Below are 15,006 nucleotides of genomic sequence, written 5' to 3'. Positions count from 1 at the left end.
CTTGCAGGCGTGCGCGCACGCACTCAGGACTCAGGGTAAGCGGTCTCAGCCGGGGTGGGGGCCAGCCTCTGCAGACTCCTTGGGCCTCGGGCCTGGGATGGGGGAAGGACTTGATACCTTGCAGAGCAGGGGTGGGTGTCGGGGGTTCTGAGGTCCTGCTTGGAGTGGACTCTACACCTGGACGAATCTGCCACCCTGGAAGAGCAGTCTGCTGACCAGAAGGCAGAAAACGTGTGCGGGGAGTGGGTGGTGGCCACGCACACAAATGTGCGTGACCATGACCTCGGGGGGGGGGGGCGGGGTCTGAGCGTGCAACCGTGCCTATCGGCCGAGGGTGACACGGGCGACAGCGTCCTCTCCAGGAGCTGTACCTGGATGTCAACCCTGGCGGCGGAGGGGGGCGGCAGACCCACGGGTTGGGGATTTCGGTCCTTGGGTTCCCAAGTTCATTCTGTGTGCTCCCACTCGGTCGGTGAGCTGGAGCACCCCTACATCCCACCCCGCATCTGCCTCCTCAGAGCCACAAGGTTCTGGATGTCGTGAGTCCTGGCTCCCCTGCCCCACGTCCCCCACCTTCTCTGCCACACTTTCGACTGTGCCGAGGGCCTGGCTGAGCTCCGGCTGCTGGGCAGGTCGTGACCTGGCTGTCCGTGCTCCCCCGGGGCAGGGTCTAGCAGGTGGGGTGGTGGGGGCCGAATAGCCCTTCACTCCGCCCCTTTGTCCCCAGGCTTGGACAAATGAGTGATGGGTCAAGGGGTCGGGCAGGTGGACTCGGCTCTGCCTCTATCCTCCTGCTCCTTGTTCCTCAGATGCCTGTCGCCCGGCGCTGCCTCTCCCTGCTGCTCCTGTCCGCCTGTGTGGCTCTGTTGCTGCAGCCACCGCTGGGTGCCCGGGGGGCCCCGCTGGAGCCGGTGTACCCGGGGGACAATGCCACGCCGGAGCAGATGGCCCAGTATGCGGCCGAGCTCCGCAGATACATCAACATGCTGACCAGGCCCAGGTGTGCGCGAGAGAGAGGGAGAGAAATCCCCGTCCCCGCGGCCCTGGCCCACGAGCCCAGCCATGCTCTTGGGAAAGCAGAGCGTGTCTACTGACCAGGCCTGGAGCCCTGGGCCCTGGGTGGGATGGTGCCCAAGGGTGGGCATGAGGCGGGTGGGCTGGCCCCTGGGCACAGGTCTTCCTGCCCTCTGCCTCTCCACCACCGCCCCCCCCCAGGTATGGGAAAAGAGACAGAGGAGAAACGCTGGACATCTTGGAGTGGGGCTCTCCCCACGCAGCTGCCCCCAGGTAGGTTTGCTTCCCTGCTGTGTGTGCCCAGATCCCCGGGGGCTGTAATGGCGGTGGGGGGAGGGGAGAACACAGGCCCAGAGTTGGCCTGACGTCTCGCGAGGGCGCAAGGACTGTCCACCCCCACTGCATGTCCTGCCCTCTTCTCACAGGGAGCTCAGCCCGATGGACGTGTAATGCCACCGCCTGCTTCCTCTGGCTCCAAGGGCAGTGCCAGCCCAGCTCTCCCCTCTGCGCCCTTGGCAATGGCCAAAGCTTGCTCCCCGCTGCTCCTCCGCAGACTAAATAAAGCAAATCAAAGTCACAGCTTCTCTGTGTGTCTCTGTGGACCCTAGGGGGGGGGCCGGGGGGGGGGAGGAGCAGGCCGAGTGCTCAGGAGAGAAAGGGGGAGGGGAGGGAGGTGAAGAAGGGAAAGGAGGGTATTGCCAATGATCCAGAAGGTCTGTGGGGTCTTCAGAGCCCTTCAGCTCCTCCTCCCCACTTCACAGAGGGGCAGGCCCAGGGGAGGCGGGGACTCCTTCAAGGCCATTCAGCAAGTCAGTGAGGCTTGAATTTTCCCATTTCAGCACTTTAGACTTTCCTGGTCAACAGTCTGATGACAGCCCTGCCCCTAAACGTACCCTCTCCTCCACCAATTCTTTCCTACACCCAGGCAATAGGTGAAGTACTAATTTATACTAAAGTGTCCTTGACACGGGGGGGGGGGGGGGGGGGGGGGGGGGGGGGGGGGGGGGGGGGGGGGGGGTGGGGGGGCAGGGGCAACGGCCCAGCCCCGAGGAATGACTGGTGCTAAGTCATGACTGGTGCTGCATCAGCGGCATTAAGAGCCACCCTTCCCTGGACAGGTCAGAGATGTGTCACTGTGCACGTTCAGTAGGAACACGGCTCATCAGGGGGCGCGGGGCCCAGCAGAAGCATGGCCGGTGGAGGGGGACTGTGACAGGGAGGGATCTGGAGATGGGGTCATGTGCAGACTGTTGGGAAAAGGAGCTTACCGTGTGCCAGGCGCATTCAACAACGCTGTGAGGGAGATACTGTTAGCCTCACTCTACGGAGGACGAAACCGAGGCTCAGAGAGGTGCAGCCGCTTATCCAAGGTCCTGCGCAGACAGCAAGCTAGTCATACAGGGCTACGGCATTGGCTATAGAATCAGATGAACTTGGGTCTGATTCCAGGATCTGCCACTTTCTGTCTGTGTGCTTTGGGGCAGGGCTATAACCTCTCTGAGCCTCAGATTCCTCATCTGTAGAGTGGGAAGGATGACAGGGTTGTCGTGAGCGTGATGTGAACTAACACATATAAAACACTCAGCGTGGTCCTCGACCCAGGTAAATGCTTAGTAAATGGGAGCCTTTGAGGGGCAGACTGGTTTGCAGCTCCCGGCCAACCAGCTGCATCCACGAAGCATGTAGAAAGATGAGCAGAGAGGAAACGTGTTTCAAACACGCGACGCTGCACTTTCTGGAAGAGGGTGACGGTGAACTCCGCGTGGCTCCTGGATGGGGCTCCGGAGGGCAGGCTTTCCGTGATGAGAAGGAAGCGTCTTGGGAGGACCAGAAACTTAGAACTTGTCCTGAGAAGTAGTGACATCCTGGTGTAGGAGCTGCTCACGCAGCTGTAGGAGGGGAGGCCGCAGGGGGAGTCGGCCTTCTGGGAGGAGGCTGGGTTAGCCGAGAGTTCCAGCCACCCCCAGGAGTCCAGTCTTCGGCTTCCACACTCTGGTTCCATGAGGCTGAGGACCCGGATTCTGCCCCAAGGAGGCCTGCACTGAGGATAAGTCTCGAGTCTCGGTGGGCCCCAGTGGCCTTCTCCAGCCCTTACCCTTCTTGGACACCTTGAGTAGGTGGGATGGGACAGTGTGTGTGTGTGTGTGTGTGTGTGTGTGTGTGGCAGCTATGAGGCAAAGGCATGGCTGAAGGTGATTCTCAAAACCAAGTGGGTGGATGGGAGGGGGACGGTTTCAGCAGAACAAAGTCTGAGTTTGGATGATGGAGGCCAAAGCCCCAGAATTTTCTCTGGCAGCTAAGGGGATAGGCTCTGAACAGGGAGAGAGGTAGACACTTCCCCGGGGCAGGAATTAGGATCCTGCTCAGGACACACTTGTGTGTTGAGAATTGACTCAGGAGAGGTGCGTCTGCGGCTGACAGCCCCTGCCCCTGCCCAGGCCTTCTGATGGCCACCAGCCCCCAGAGGAGAGTGGCACCCTGGCACCCAGCTTCTCAGGGACAGGCCCCAGGCTGGGCTCCTGCCTCTTCCTCTGCTCGGCTCATCGCCAGAGGGGCTGAGGCAGACCTGCAAGGAAACGCAGGACACATTCTTTACCCTGAGGGGCAGGCAAAGGCACTGCGGCTTGTTCCTGTGCCAACACGGACATCTGGGCTAGCATCAAAGCTTCTGTGTGTGTGTGGGGGGGGGGGGTCATGGCTGAAGCCCCTCCTTCAAGGTTGCTGGGACGGGCTCCTCTCACCTCTGCTCTCCCTCTAGTTAGAGCCCCCCCTAATGGTGCATGTGTGTAAGGTGAGGGCAGGTGGCTGGGCGGCAGGGAGAAGGCGGGGAAGAACCGCAGGGGAGTCTTTTTCACTCGCAGTAGGCGCTTCAGGGTCCCCTCTCCCCCTTGAAGGACAGGTCCCCTTCAGCCTATGGCCCCCAGAAGTCACCCCCCAGAAGTCACCAAAGCCGTAGAAAGATTTCTCTTTATTGTTCTCACTGGGGGTGGGGGAGGTGGGCAGGTAGGAGTTAAGGCTCCTCGCGGAATATAAAGCGGGTGGGGGGTGGGGGGCGAGGAGACTTGAGCCAGGCATCTAGAGGTCAAGGCCCGGCCTGGAGAAGGAAGTCCCTGCGGCCCCGGTATCCCCACCCCCACCCCAGGGGCTTCCTCTCCCTCCAGCCCAACCTGCCCCCAGTTCTGCAGCTCACCGATCGATCGATCGGTGCCAGCCTGCCGAGGCTCTCCTACCTGGGGCCCTGGGAGGAGGTCAGTGGTTAGGGTTTCCCGGTGTTCTGTTGGGGAGGTTTCCTAGCATTCTCTGGTAGCGGTTTCACGGTGTTTGCTGGTGGACTTTTTGTGGTGTTCGCGGCAGTTTTGGGGTTTTGAACGTTTTTCGATTTCTTGGGGTCCTTAGACTTCACGCTGGGGAACACACGTCTTTGCACAGATCACGGGGAGGCCAGGAGCGGTGGGTGGGGGTGCGGGTGGCGTCCGTTTCCTCCCCCACCCCCACCCCCTCCGTCCTCCCTCCCGCTCTCTCCCCCCCCCCCCGCCCACCTGCTGTTGAAGAGCTTCTCCAGGTACTTGTTGAAGTGGGCGAAGTTGGAGAGCCAATTGGCCGCCCTGGGCCCGGGGGGCTGCGGCAGCCGCAGCTCCTCGCCCAGGGCGCCCCGGGGCCACAGCAGCAGCAGCCGCACCAGGCACACCAGGACCAGTGCGCACGCGCAGCGCAGAGCCGGCGTCTGGGGGGGGGGGCAGACAGAGCCGCGGGGGAGGGGCGTGTCACGTGACGCCCACTCGGGGGGTGGGCGAGCCCCGCGCCGGCGCTCACGCTCAGCGGCGCGTCTGCCTCTGGGACGCACACAGGCGCGCGAGGCCGTCAGGGACATCCCGGTGCCCGGGTGTCCCGACCGAGAGGGGCGCAGCTGGACCCGCAGTGATGCGTCTGCGCGCGCAAAGCACCGGGGAAACGCGGCTGGCCGGCATGAACCAGGACGCGCGCCCTCGGATGGACCGGGAGGACTGCGTGGAGCCAGCGGTCAGCTCCCCCCCTCCAACCTCTCTCTGTCTCTGTCTCTGTCTCTGTCTCTCTCTCGCCTCCTTGCAGTTCCTCAAAAATGCCAGACAGGCCGTTCTCCAGGGCCTGGAAGACGTCCTCCAGGGGTCCGCAGGGCCAACTTCCTCCCCGCCTCGGGCATCAGCTCAAAATCAGCCCCCTAAATGGGTCCTACCCCTGTTTACAATTGCAGCCCATCCCTTCATCTGGTTCTACTTTCCCCCTCCATTTCACCTTTAACCTTTATATTCTGTGCTTTTAAAAATTGTCATCTCTCCCAAGAGGCACGCCCCGCCCCCGGCCAGTGGAAGCACCATCACCCCTGGGCCTTTTGCCTGTTTTGCTCACGGATGTAGCACAAGCACCTAGAACAGTGCCTGACGCTTCGCAGGTGCTCAATAAAACATGTTACGTGAATGCCTAATGTGGCCACATCCTGGAAAGCCCGCCCGGGGATCCCCACGTATGCCCCCAGCTGTGCACGGAGAATTTTGTGCTGGCGACCCACGGGCCCGTCTGGTGACTCACAGACTGTGATGCCCATTCACTTAATACACACCCTCCAGGGCCTCTGGGACCCTCAGCCCTCTCTTGACCAGGCACGCCCCTCATCCTCCCTGCCCAAAGCAGGGGCAGGAGACCCTGGCAGCTGTTCTGGCCATCAGATTGGCAGAAGGGGCTGCCCTGGCCTCACTCCTTCATGCCCTTAGTGCCTGGGGAAGGGCCCTTGGTGCCAGCCTCCGTCCCCAAGCTCCTGGAGAGCACAGCTGACAGGGGTCCCGGACTTGGCCATCAGACATTACCATGGTTCTGGGCAGGCGCAGAGCGGCACAGCGGAAGGGCATCTGTCCAGGATCCCCCCGGGGCTCTTTATATCCATGCCCCCTTCCCCGCTAAGGTCCCCCCACCCCAGCTCGGCTTCCTCCCGCCCCTGTGTCCTAACCTGGGAGTTGGGAACAGGGAGAAAGCGGGGGTGGAAGCACATGGACTGCCAGCTGTCCCGACCCCGGCACAGTTCCTGCCAGGGGCCCAGAGGTGTGGGCGGTGGAGGCGGGAGGCACCGGGGAGGAGGGTCACGTTTTGCTTCGAGTCTAAAGATTCTAGGGAGGGACAGTCTCTGGGGTTGAGAAGGGGCTGAGTTTTGCCCAGGGACTGTTCTTGGGGTTGGGAGGGGGCTGTGCTGAGAGACCAGGTGCGCTTCCTCCCCCCCCCCCCCCCCCCCCCAGCCAGGGCCTCAGCAGCCCTACTCCTGGCTTCAGGGCTGCTGGCAGGGGCATGGGTGAAGTTAAGGTTTCTGCCTTTAGGACTGCAAGCCCTACTGCTCATCCTGGAGATTTTCACGGCCTGTGTAGCCACCTTGGAGACCCTGATGGGAGACCTGCAGAACTTTCTAAAGTGTGGCAGGCCTTGGCTGCCTCAGTGATGAACTCAGGCCTTGAGCTGCCTCCGGTCACAGAGCTTTGGCCGTGCGGCCCGTCAGGGCCCCTCTACCTGCCCAACGGTGCTGCTTTTCTGTGGCGGGGTTGTAAAAAGCGGACTGAAGCTTTTTCATGCCAGTCCCTGTCTCCCTGCTCCCCGCCCCCAGAAGGGACACAGTAGGAGAGATGTAGATATCAGTGTAGATATCAAATGTAGGTATCAGATGTAGATATCAAATCCCAACAAATGGACCATATATATATTTAAGTTAGTTTATTTTGAGAGAGAGAGAGAGAGAGAGAGAGAGAGAGAGAGAGAGAGAGAGAGAATGCCCTTGCTCAAGCGAGGGCAGAGCAGAGAGAGACTCCCAAGTACTGGCTCGAACTCAGGAACCGTGAGATCATGACCTGAGCCAAAATCAAGAGTTGGATGCTTAACTGGCTGGCCACCCGGGTGCCCACAAACAGGCTATCTTTTATTTCATCCAGGCACAAGCCCACTGTTGATGACCCCGTGCCTGAAAGAGCTCAAATGATGTGTCCTCGTGCAGCCTTGGCTTTGAGGACCCAAACTGCCCTTACAAACCCCAGGGCTTTCACTCTCAGTCCCTCACTCTTCTCCACTCACTCACTCATTACAGGAACTGTCACGTTTCTGAGGGATGGTGTTCCTCTACCCTCCTTCCTGGCAGAAGAAGAGAAAATGCTTGATGGGGTGAGCAGGCTGGGGAAGGAGGCAGAAAGCACTGAATATTATTATCACAATCACAAAATATTATCACAGTCCTCGTAGCCCTGCCGAGTATCTTATCTATTTATTTACTAATAACTGATAATCACTGCAGTTGCTCAGTTCCGGGTACCGGGAGAAGCACTCTGATGCGGCGTCTCTAATTTCAGTGACGCCTGCAGGCATCATCAACTGCTTTTGCGTTTGAGGAAACGGACTCAGAGAACTTATGAGACTACCCAAGGCTAGTGGGGCTGAGACGCAAGCTCAGGACTGTCTCAGATCTGGAGAAGCGGTCCCAGCTTCTTGGAAAGCCACCCTGTCTCTGTCCCTCGGGATTCAGGCCATCTGCAGTTCGGAGTTCCCCTCGATCACTTCTCAGTCCCTTGGCCTGTCAGCTACTCCTGACTCTGAGCGGGGTTTCTCGCCATGCTCTGCGCCCCCTCCCCCCTTTCCATTCTCCCTCCATCTGCTTGGCTCTGTTTCTCCTAGAGGCCTTTTTGAGTAAACTCTTCCCTGTTCCTCCAGGTCTGGTGGTCAAGACACAGGCACTGTGTATCAGAAGGACCTGGGTTCCAAGCCTGGCATAATCGCTCGTTGGCTGTGTGTCCCTAGACAAGTCGCTTTGCTTCTCTGATCATGGTGTCCTCAGCTACGGGGGAAACACCAGGGCTAGGTCATGGGGCTATTGGGAGACGAAGCTGAGAGAAAGATTCTCAGGCTTCCGGCCCCGAGTCTTCCTTGAATTTTGTGAGTTGTCCCAGGACCCTTCAGAGAACCCCCCTCTTTTGCTTCATCTGGTCTTAAATCGGATTTTTACTTGCTACTGAGCCAAACCAAAGCAAACTGAAAAAAAAAAACACACACAAAAAAACTTTGGCTAACAAGCCTTCCATTATTTCCTGGATTAAACCCAAACTTCTTAGCATGACGTTTGAGGTCGCTCACAATGTGACCGCAGCCCACTTAAAAAAACACACAAAGCCTTCAAACACAGTTTTTATAGGAGTATAATTTAAACACAATAAAATTCGCCTATTTGAAGTGTACAGGCGGATGAGTTTTGACAAATGTGTAACCACCCCCACAGTCAAGACACAGAACATTTCCATCGCCTGAGCTGGTTCGCTCCTGCCCCTTTCCAGTTCATCTGGCCCCAAATGACTAGTGATTTGATCTCTATAGATTAGGTTTGCCTGTTTCCGACTTCGTATAAATGGCATCAAACAGTCTGTTCTTTTTGTCTGGCTTCTTCCACTCAGCATAACGTTTTTGACATTTTTTTTTTGTATTGCCAGGCACATCGGCCATTTGTTTTTTTTTTTTATTGCTGAGTAGAATTGTCCCTGGATGAGGATGTACCGACCATCGGTTTATCATTCCCCTGTCCTGGAAGTTGGCTTTTCCACCCACTCTCTTTAGCCACATCACCTGCTCGTGGGCAGGTTCTTCCCTCAATGTACCTGTCCGGCCCTCCGCCTGTTAAGACTCCAGTGGCCTCCCAAACAGCTCTGCACTTTCGTACCCCAGCCCTTGCTTGTCCCTTCTATCTGGAATGAACGTCTTCCACTCTTCTGCCCGGCACAGTCCCAGGTGGGACTCCCTTCTGGCCGTTCCTTTTCTGCGAAGCCTCCCCCGTCCCCTCCCTGCCCTACCCCGGGGTCCTTGGCTCCTCTGCAGAGAGGATATCCGGATATCGAGAGGCAGATATCCACTAACTAGCCTGGCAGTCCTCACCCGTCCGCACGCCAGGCCCATCGTCTGATGATGATCCCTTACCTATTCCCATCCTTGGCTGTACACTGGAATGACCCGGAGGACTTTCCAACTACCACTATACGGTCCTGCCCCCAGAGTCCGCACCGTGTAATCGATCACCCACCTGATGGCAGGCAGGGCTTTAGGTGCTGGAGTTACAGTAGTCAATGAGATATAGTCACTATCTTCAAAGAACCTCACAGTAGTGGGAGTAGGTACTTCTCGAATGGACTAGTTAATAGTTCAAGAACGATCTACCAAGATACCACCTCTTGGAAATCCCTGTTGGGGACTTGGGGCCGGAAGCCTGAGGGTTTTGGGGGGCGCCTGGGTGGCTCAGTCGGTTAAGCGTCTGACTTCCGCTCAGGTCACGATCTCACGGTTCGTGAGTTCGAGCCCTGCGTCGGGCTCTGTGCTGACAGCTCAGAGCCTGGAGCCTGCTTCGGATTCTGTGTCTCCCTCTGTCGCTGCCCCTCCCCCACTCATGCTCTGTCTCTCTCCTTAAAAAATAAATTAAAACATTTTTTAAAAATTAAAAAGAAAGAAAGAAGGTTTTTAGCCCCTTTATGAGCAGAGTGGGAAGTTGTCAGCTTGGATACATATTTTGATGGAGTGGGAAGGGAATTCAGGAAACGGATTCCAATTCCCAAACCTCCCATTTTGTAGATGAGAAAAGCCAAGGCCAAGCAGCCAGGTTTTCTGCACTCGAGGAGGAAGGGGGTCTCTAAAAGCCAGAAGATTCTTGCCTTAGGGCTTCACTGCTAGCCACTCTTGAGAACTGCTCAGCTGTTCTCAAGCCCAGGGTCGGATGCCAAGTTAATAAAAGATTTAGGACCCACTCGCAAAAGTATTTTAATCAAGCCTAGACAAATTCAAGATTACTTGAAGCTGTGACGGGTAACAGCGAAGGATTAGCCAGAAAGACTACAAACTGTGTCTAGAAGTTAATTTCTTGTAATGCTGATAATTTTATGCACTGTCTTAAATTAAGTCGCATTTAAATGTTATGTAAGTGCAGCAGTTTCTGTGAGTTATCATATTTTTGTAGACTGGAGAACAATTTATAGAAAACTAAGCAAGTTTCTTTACTAACAAAACCTGCTAAAGCTTAGCTCTGCCACTTGCTTGCTGTGCGATCCTGGGCAGACAAGTCACTGAACTCGTCTAACCTTTCATTTCTTCGTCTACGAAGAAGCCAGAAATAGTACCTATGAAGTAAGGCGCAGCATCTACGGTGGAGCCCGAGGCCGCACGACCTGGGGCCAAATCGCCGCTCCATCACCTAGCAGTGGAACGCCTCTGGGCAAATTTCTTAGTCTCTGTGCCTTCATCTGTAAAACAGGGTCATATAGTCCGCCTCTCGACGAGTTGTTATGAGGACCAAAGGCATGTATACGGGCGAAGGGACTGGAACTGTTGCGGGCCGAGGGCTCACAAACGGCCGCTGTGGTGCAGGTCGTGGTTGGAGCACGGAGCGGCAGCCCACGAGTGCAGGATAAAGCTTTGAATTATGAGTAAGCTTTCTGAAAATTAAAAGGAGGCAAATCTCAGCAGTGGGGGTGAAGTGACTAGGCAAATGCCCCAGACACAGTGGAAAGGAAAGAGCTACCCCACTTCTCCTAATTTCATACTATCTCTCCTCCTCCCCCAGGAAGCATGGAATAGGGGCCATCTGGCCATCTGGCCCAGGAAGTAGGAGGCTGGGGCACTTCGGTGCTGTCAGAGTTCAATTCTCACGGCAGGCATTAGAGACAGCTCGGGGCAAAGCAGGCTTCGCGTGTTAGCCGTGACCCCGAAAGTGGTGACCTCAGACAGGAGAGTGCACGTCGTGGGCCCAGTGTGGCTAAACCCCCGATGCGGAGGGCAGGAGAAGATGGTGGTGGGGAGGCTTGGAGCTGAGCAGTTGGAGCCAAGCAGGGCTGGGGGCGAAGAGCCTTTGCTGTGTGTGTCAGGGGAGGGGCAGAAAACGGATCGGGGCCTGGGGCCTCCCTGCATTCCCGGGAAGGGGCCATGGCCAGGGCATGCCCTGAGCAACATTGCCATGGTTCACAAAGCACTTTTATGTGGGTCACCCGCTCCAGTCTATACAGAGCCTGTGAGATGGATATTACCCAGCCCAGGCCAAACTGGTCTTGCCTGAAGTCTCCCAGCAACCCGCCCTAATGATCTCCACAGCCCCCGTCCCTTCTGTCTCTGCCCCAGCCCCACTCTGCAAGTGCTCCCTTGGCCCAGGGTGTGGGTGCGTGCATGCACGCCCGCACACGCAGCCCTCTTCCAGGTCACCGATTCAAGCAGGGACACCCCTCTCTCCTTTCTTTCTGTCTCTAAACAACAACTTCAAGTGCCTCACACAGCCCACAGGGCATACGTATATTCCCACTGTCTATAGCCTCCCTCCACTCTCTCCCCCTTTGGCCCCTCATCCCTGCCTGTCCAGGTCTACAGGAGCAGTCCAGGGCGTAATCAGTTTACGAGGGTCTCCAGCAATGGATATTGGGTTTTGGGGCTATTGGGGTGGCTAGCAAGACTCCCTCCCACTCTTAAGGTCTGCATTGCCTTTTGCAAGCTCGTCCCCACTCTGGTGATGGGCTACTTACTCCTGGCCCCCTGATATGGTGTCCACAGCAAAGCCCTCGGCACCCTGGTGGGGGAAATGGAGGAAGAAGAGGAAAAGGGAAGTGGGTGGCACAGACAAGGCTGGGCAAGGTGCCACCAATGGTCGTGTGGGCAGCGGGAAGAGGACACACAATCCATACCAAATACCTGGGGAGCCAGAAGCCCTGGGACGTCCCATGCCCTGGAGGACCTGAGGTCAGTTATGGGCACACCAGATATCCAGAGGCAGAGATTAAACATCCACTGCCCAGAGGGCACCTTGCTAGAGCCTCTTCGACCCAGACCCAAAGGGGAACATTTTCGGAGCACTTGCTGTGTGCCTTGCATTGTGGCAGCCACTTTACATCTGTCCTCTCCCAAGGTGGAGGCTGTTATGCCCATTGTACACGTGAAAAAAATTGAGACCCAGAGAGGTAATTGGCCTGGGACACACACATCACCCATGTATATATATGCAGTGAGAGTTTCAAACTTGTTTGTTTGTTTGTTTATCTATTTATCTATTTATTTATTTTATTGAGAGATATAGCCAATAGGAAAGATTTCTAGAACAAGACTGGCAAGTTGCAGCGGTGGGGGGGGTGAGAAGTTGAAGCGGGTGGGTGTAGACAGACTTGGGATAGCTGTTGGCGGCCCCTGCTGGCCATTATCGGGAGTGTAACATCACTCTACACCGCGCGAGAGCTGCCTGAAACTCACAACAGCCGCTCTCTGTGTCCTGATTCCCAAAGCCCTGGGATGAACATCCACCAGAGGAAAGCCTTGATTTTAGGGGAAGCAGAGACACTGCCTGCACCTTTGTGACCTGCGGAGGCTGGAAGGCCGAACTAATTACAAACCACAGAGAAGACTCTATCCCCCTCGCCCTTTCCCCCTTTTCCCAGCACGGTGGGCAGCCACTGACTGGCATGGGATGCGTCGTGAACCTCTCCAACCGGCTTCCCTTCTCAGCTACTCTATCTCCCACCAGTAGTACCTCTCATTCCTTGGGGACCGCTTACTGCACCTCTGTTATGACATTCAACTATACCACCAGGCACCCCCCGCCTCCCCGATCTCCACCCCAGTCTGTGAGCTCCAGGAGATCAGGAGTCACTGAACCTGGCATCCAAGCTGGCATCTGACTCGGTATGATGGAAGCTGGCCCCTTGTCTGAAACAGAATAGGAGCATCCTACTCTGCATCAAGAAGTTCTTCTCCTCACACCAGAACCTCACCGGGCTGTTGTGAGAATCAGCTTATCAATTGTAAGGTCCTAAAAAGATGTGAGGGGCTGGCATTCTGTAAGTCCCTTTTAGAAAGATACTTGTTGACTGACTACTGGGGTGTGTATGTGGGGGAAAGGAGCTGGTAAAAATAACAAATTGGGCTCCACCTCCCTCGTGGGCCAGAGTCTGGGATTCCACCTTGTCTTGGGGATCCCGAATGGAATTGAAGGTTTGTTATGGGTTGCTATGGCATAATAGCTGCCTGATTGAAAAGAAGTAATTAATATTTCGGAGGGATTCAAGATCCGTCCACTTCCCAACCAAATGCAATGAGCTGAGTGATTCTCTGCTCAGACGTGGACAGGTGACAGTGGAGGGTAGCCTTCATAATGGGAAGGGGACTTTTTTTCTGAGTTGAATTAGGAGGATCTTCTGGTTTGAGGGCTGAGGAGGGGGTTGACAACCGTGCTCCAGCAAGCTTCTGGTTGGCAACTGAAGCCTGCAATTCCAGTCTTCACCATCTGGGGTCGCTAACTACCTTTCTTCTCCTCCCTCAGTAAGCGTGGAGAGCATGGATGCTCATGGCTTTCAGCAGAGTTTGGCCTGGTGTTATGCCTTTTCCCTATACCTATATAACCAAGAGCCCTCCAGAGCTCATCAGGGGTGAACTGAGTCTCTTGGGGCCCTGGGGCCAGTCTCCTGCTCCCTGGATGGAATCGCAAGTCAAGCCCATTTCTGAGATTTCCAAGCAAGATTCCAGGATGTAGTCCATTTCTCTCTCTCTCTCTCATTTAAAATGTTTATCTTGAGAGCGAGAGCGTGGACGCACGTGCAAGTCAGGGACAGGCAGAGAGAGAGGGGGAGAGAAAAAAAAAAAAAAAAAAAAAGAGTCCCAAGCTAGCTGTCAGCGCAGAGCTGACTTGGGGCTTGATCTCACATGAGATCATGACTTGAGCTGAAATCAAGAAGCAGAGACGTAATGGACTGAGCACCCAGGCGCCTCTTTCTTTCTTTCTTTCTTTCTTTCTTTCTTTCTTCTTTAAGATTTAAAAAAAAATTTTTTTTTCAACATTTATTTATTTTTTTTGGGACAGAGAGAGACAGAGCATGAGCGGGGGAGGGGCAGAGAGAGAGGGAGACACAGAATCGGAAACAAGCTCCAGGCTCTGAGCCATCAGCCCAGAGCCTGACGCGGGGCTCGAACTCATGGAGTGCGAGATCGTGACCTGGCTGAAGTCGGACGCTTAACCGACTGCGCCACCCAGGCGCCCCTTTAAGATTTTTTAAAAAGTAATTTTGACACTCAAAGTGGGACTTAAACTTCCAACTCAGAGATCAAGAGCCGCAAGCACCACCACGGAGACAGCCAGGAGCTTCGTTCCATTTCTGACATTAGGATCCCAGCTAGCAAGAAAGAGGGATCATCTCTGCATATTCCGGAAGGCAATTGGAGGGGGTGGGAGAACACTGAAGTCAGAAAGGTACCGTGGCTGGCCCCAAATGCTCAGCCCTTTGAACCAAGGATGGTCTCCAGGCTGAACTTCCAAGTATTCAAGGCCATACACTATCTTTTACATGCAGGTCTGGGGTGGAGCCAGAGGCTGGGCTAAGGCAGGCAACTAACTGGGTTTAACACTTTATTTACTTCTTGAGATGGAACTCTGAAGACAGATAGCAAGTTACTTCTTTCCCTATTCCGTAGGAAGGGTATGGACTAGCTCTCCGATCCAGACTTAAAATAAGATCTCAAACTACTCCTGGAAGACATTTCCCCCATTTTTGCAAATTCTTCCAGAGTGGCTGGGATCCAGCTATCCACCATTCGAGTCCTTGGAAGCTGCCCCTGAGCCCGAGACCCTCTGGGGATGGGTCTCTTGCCCCTTGGGGAATCTCCCTAAAGGGCACTCCTGATCCCTTTTCCGAAGCGGGGAGCAGGATAGCGGGGAGAGGCGAGGCCCGCCTGAAACTGGAACGCGGGTCTAAGCGGAGAGAAGGGAGCAATCTTTCACCATCGCCCTTTTAAGGGATCGCTGGGCGCCGAGGGACACGGGCGGGTACAGGTCCCAGCCTGTGCTTCCCCGAGTGGAAAGAGAGCAGGGGGTCTTGGGCTGTGCGGTGTCTCCCAAACCACCACCTCCCCGCCTACCCTCCAGCCGCTCGGGAAAGGCTACTTTCTTCGGCCTTTCCCGCGACGTCCGTATCCCCCTCCCTTCCTCTCCCCTCT

The 15,006-nt window shown here is 55.9% G+C and overlaps 1 protein-coding gene and 1 long non-coding RNA gene across 2 annotated transcripts; one reads left to right on the top strand and one right to left on the bottom strand.

The window, feature by feature from the left end:
* Positions 1-1,591, top strand: PPY (pancreatic polypeptide). Its single transcript, XM_043584660.1, has 4 exons — positions 1-35; positions 810-1,000; positions 1,216-1,287; positions 1,440-1,591. Exons 2-4 carry the CDS (start codon positions 810-812, stop codon positions 1,462-1,464), a joined length of 288 nt encoding a protein of 95 aa, XP_043440595.1. The 5' UTR covers positions 1-35; the 3' UTR covers positions 1,465-1,591.
* Positions 1,592-3,963: 2,372 nt separating this feature from the next.
* On the bottom strand, positions 3,964-4,705 carry LOC122485663. Its single transcript, XR_006297911.1, has 2 exons — positions 4,554-4,705; positions 3,964-4,418 (listed from the first exon to the last, which is right to left on the bottom strand). It is a non-coding gene; the product is annotated as an uncharacterized LOC122485663 (long non-coding RNA).
* Between the last annotated feature and the right edge of the window lie 10,301 nt (positions 4,706-15,006).

This window comes from Prionailurus bengalensis, chromosome E1 (genome assembly GCF_016509475.1).
Source record: "Prionailurus bengalensis isolate Pbe53 chromosome E1, Fcat_Pben_1.1_paternal_pri, whole genome shotgun sequence".
Classification (NCBI taxonomy): domain Eukaryota; kingdom Metazoa; phylum Chordata; class Mammalia; order Carnivora; family Felidae; genus Prionailurus; species Prionailurus bengalensis.
This window is presented reverse-complemented; position numbering and strand designations above follow the sequence as displayed.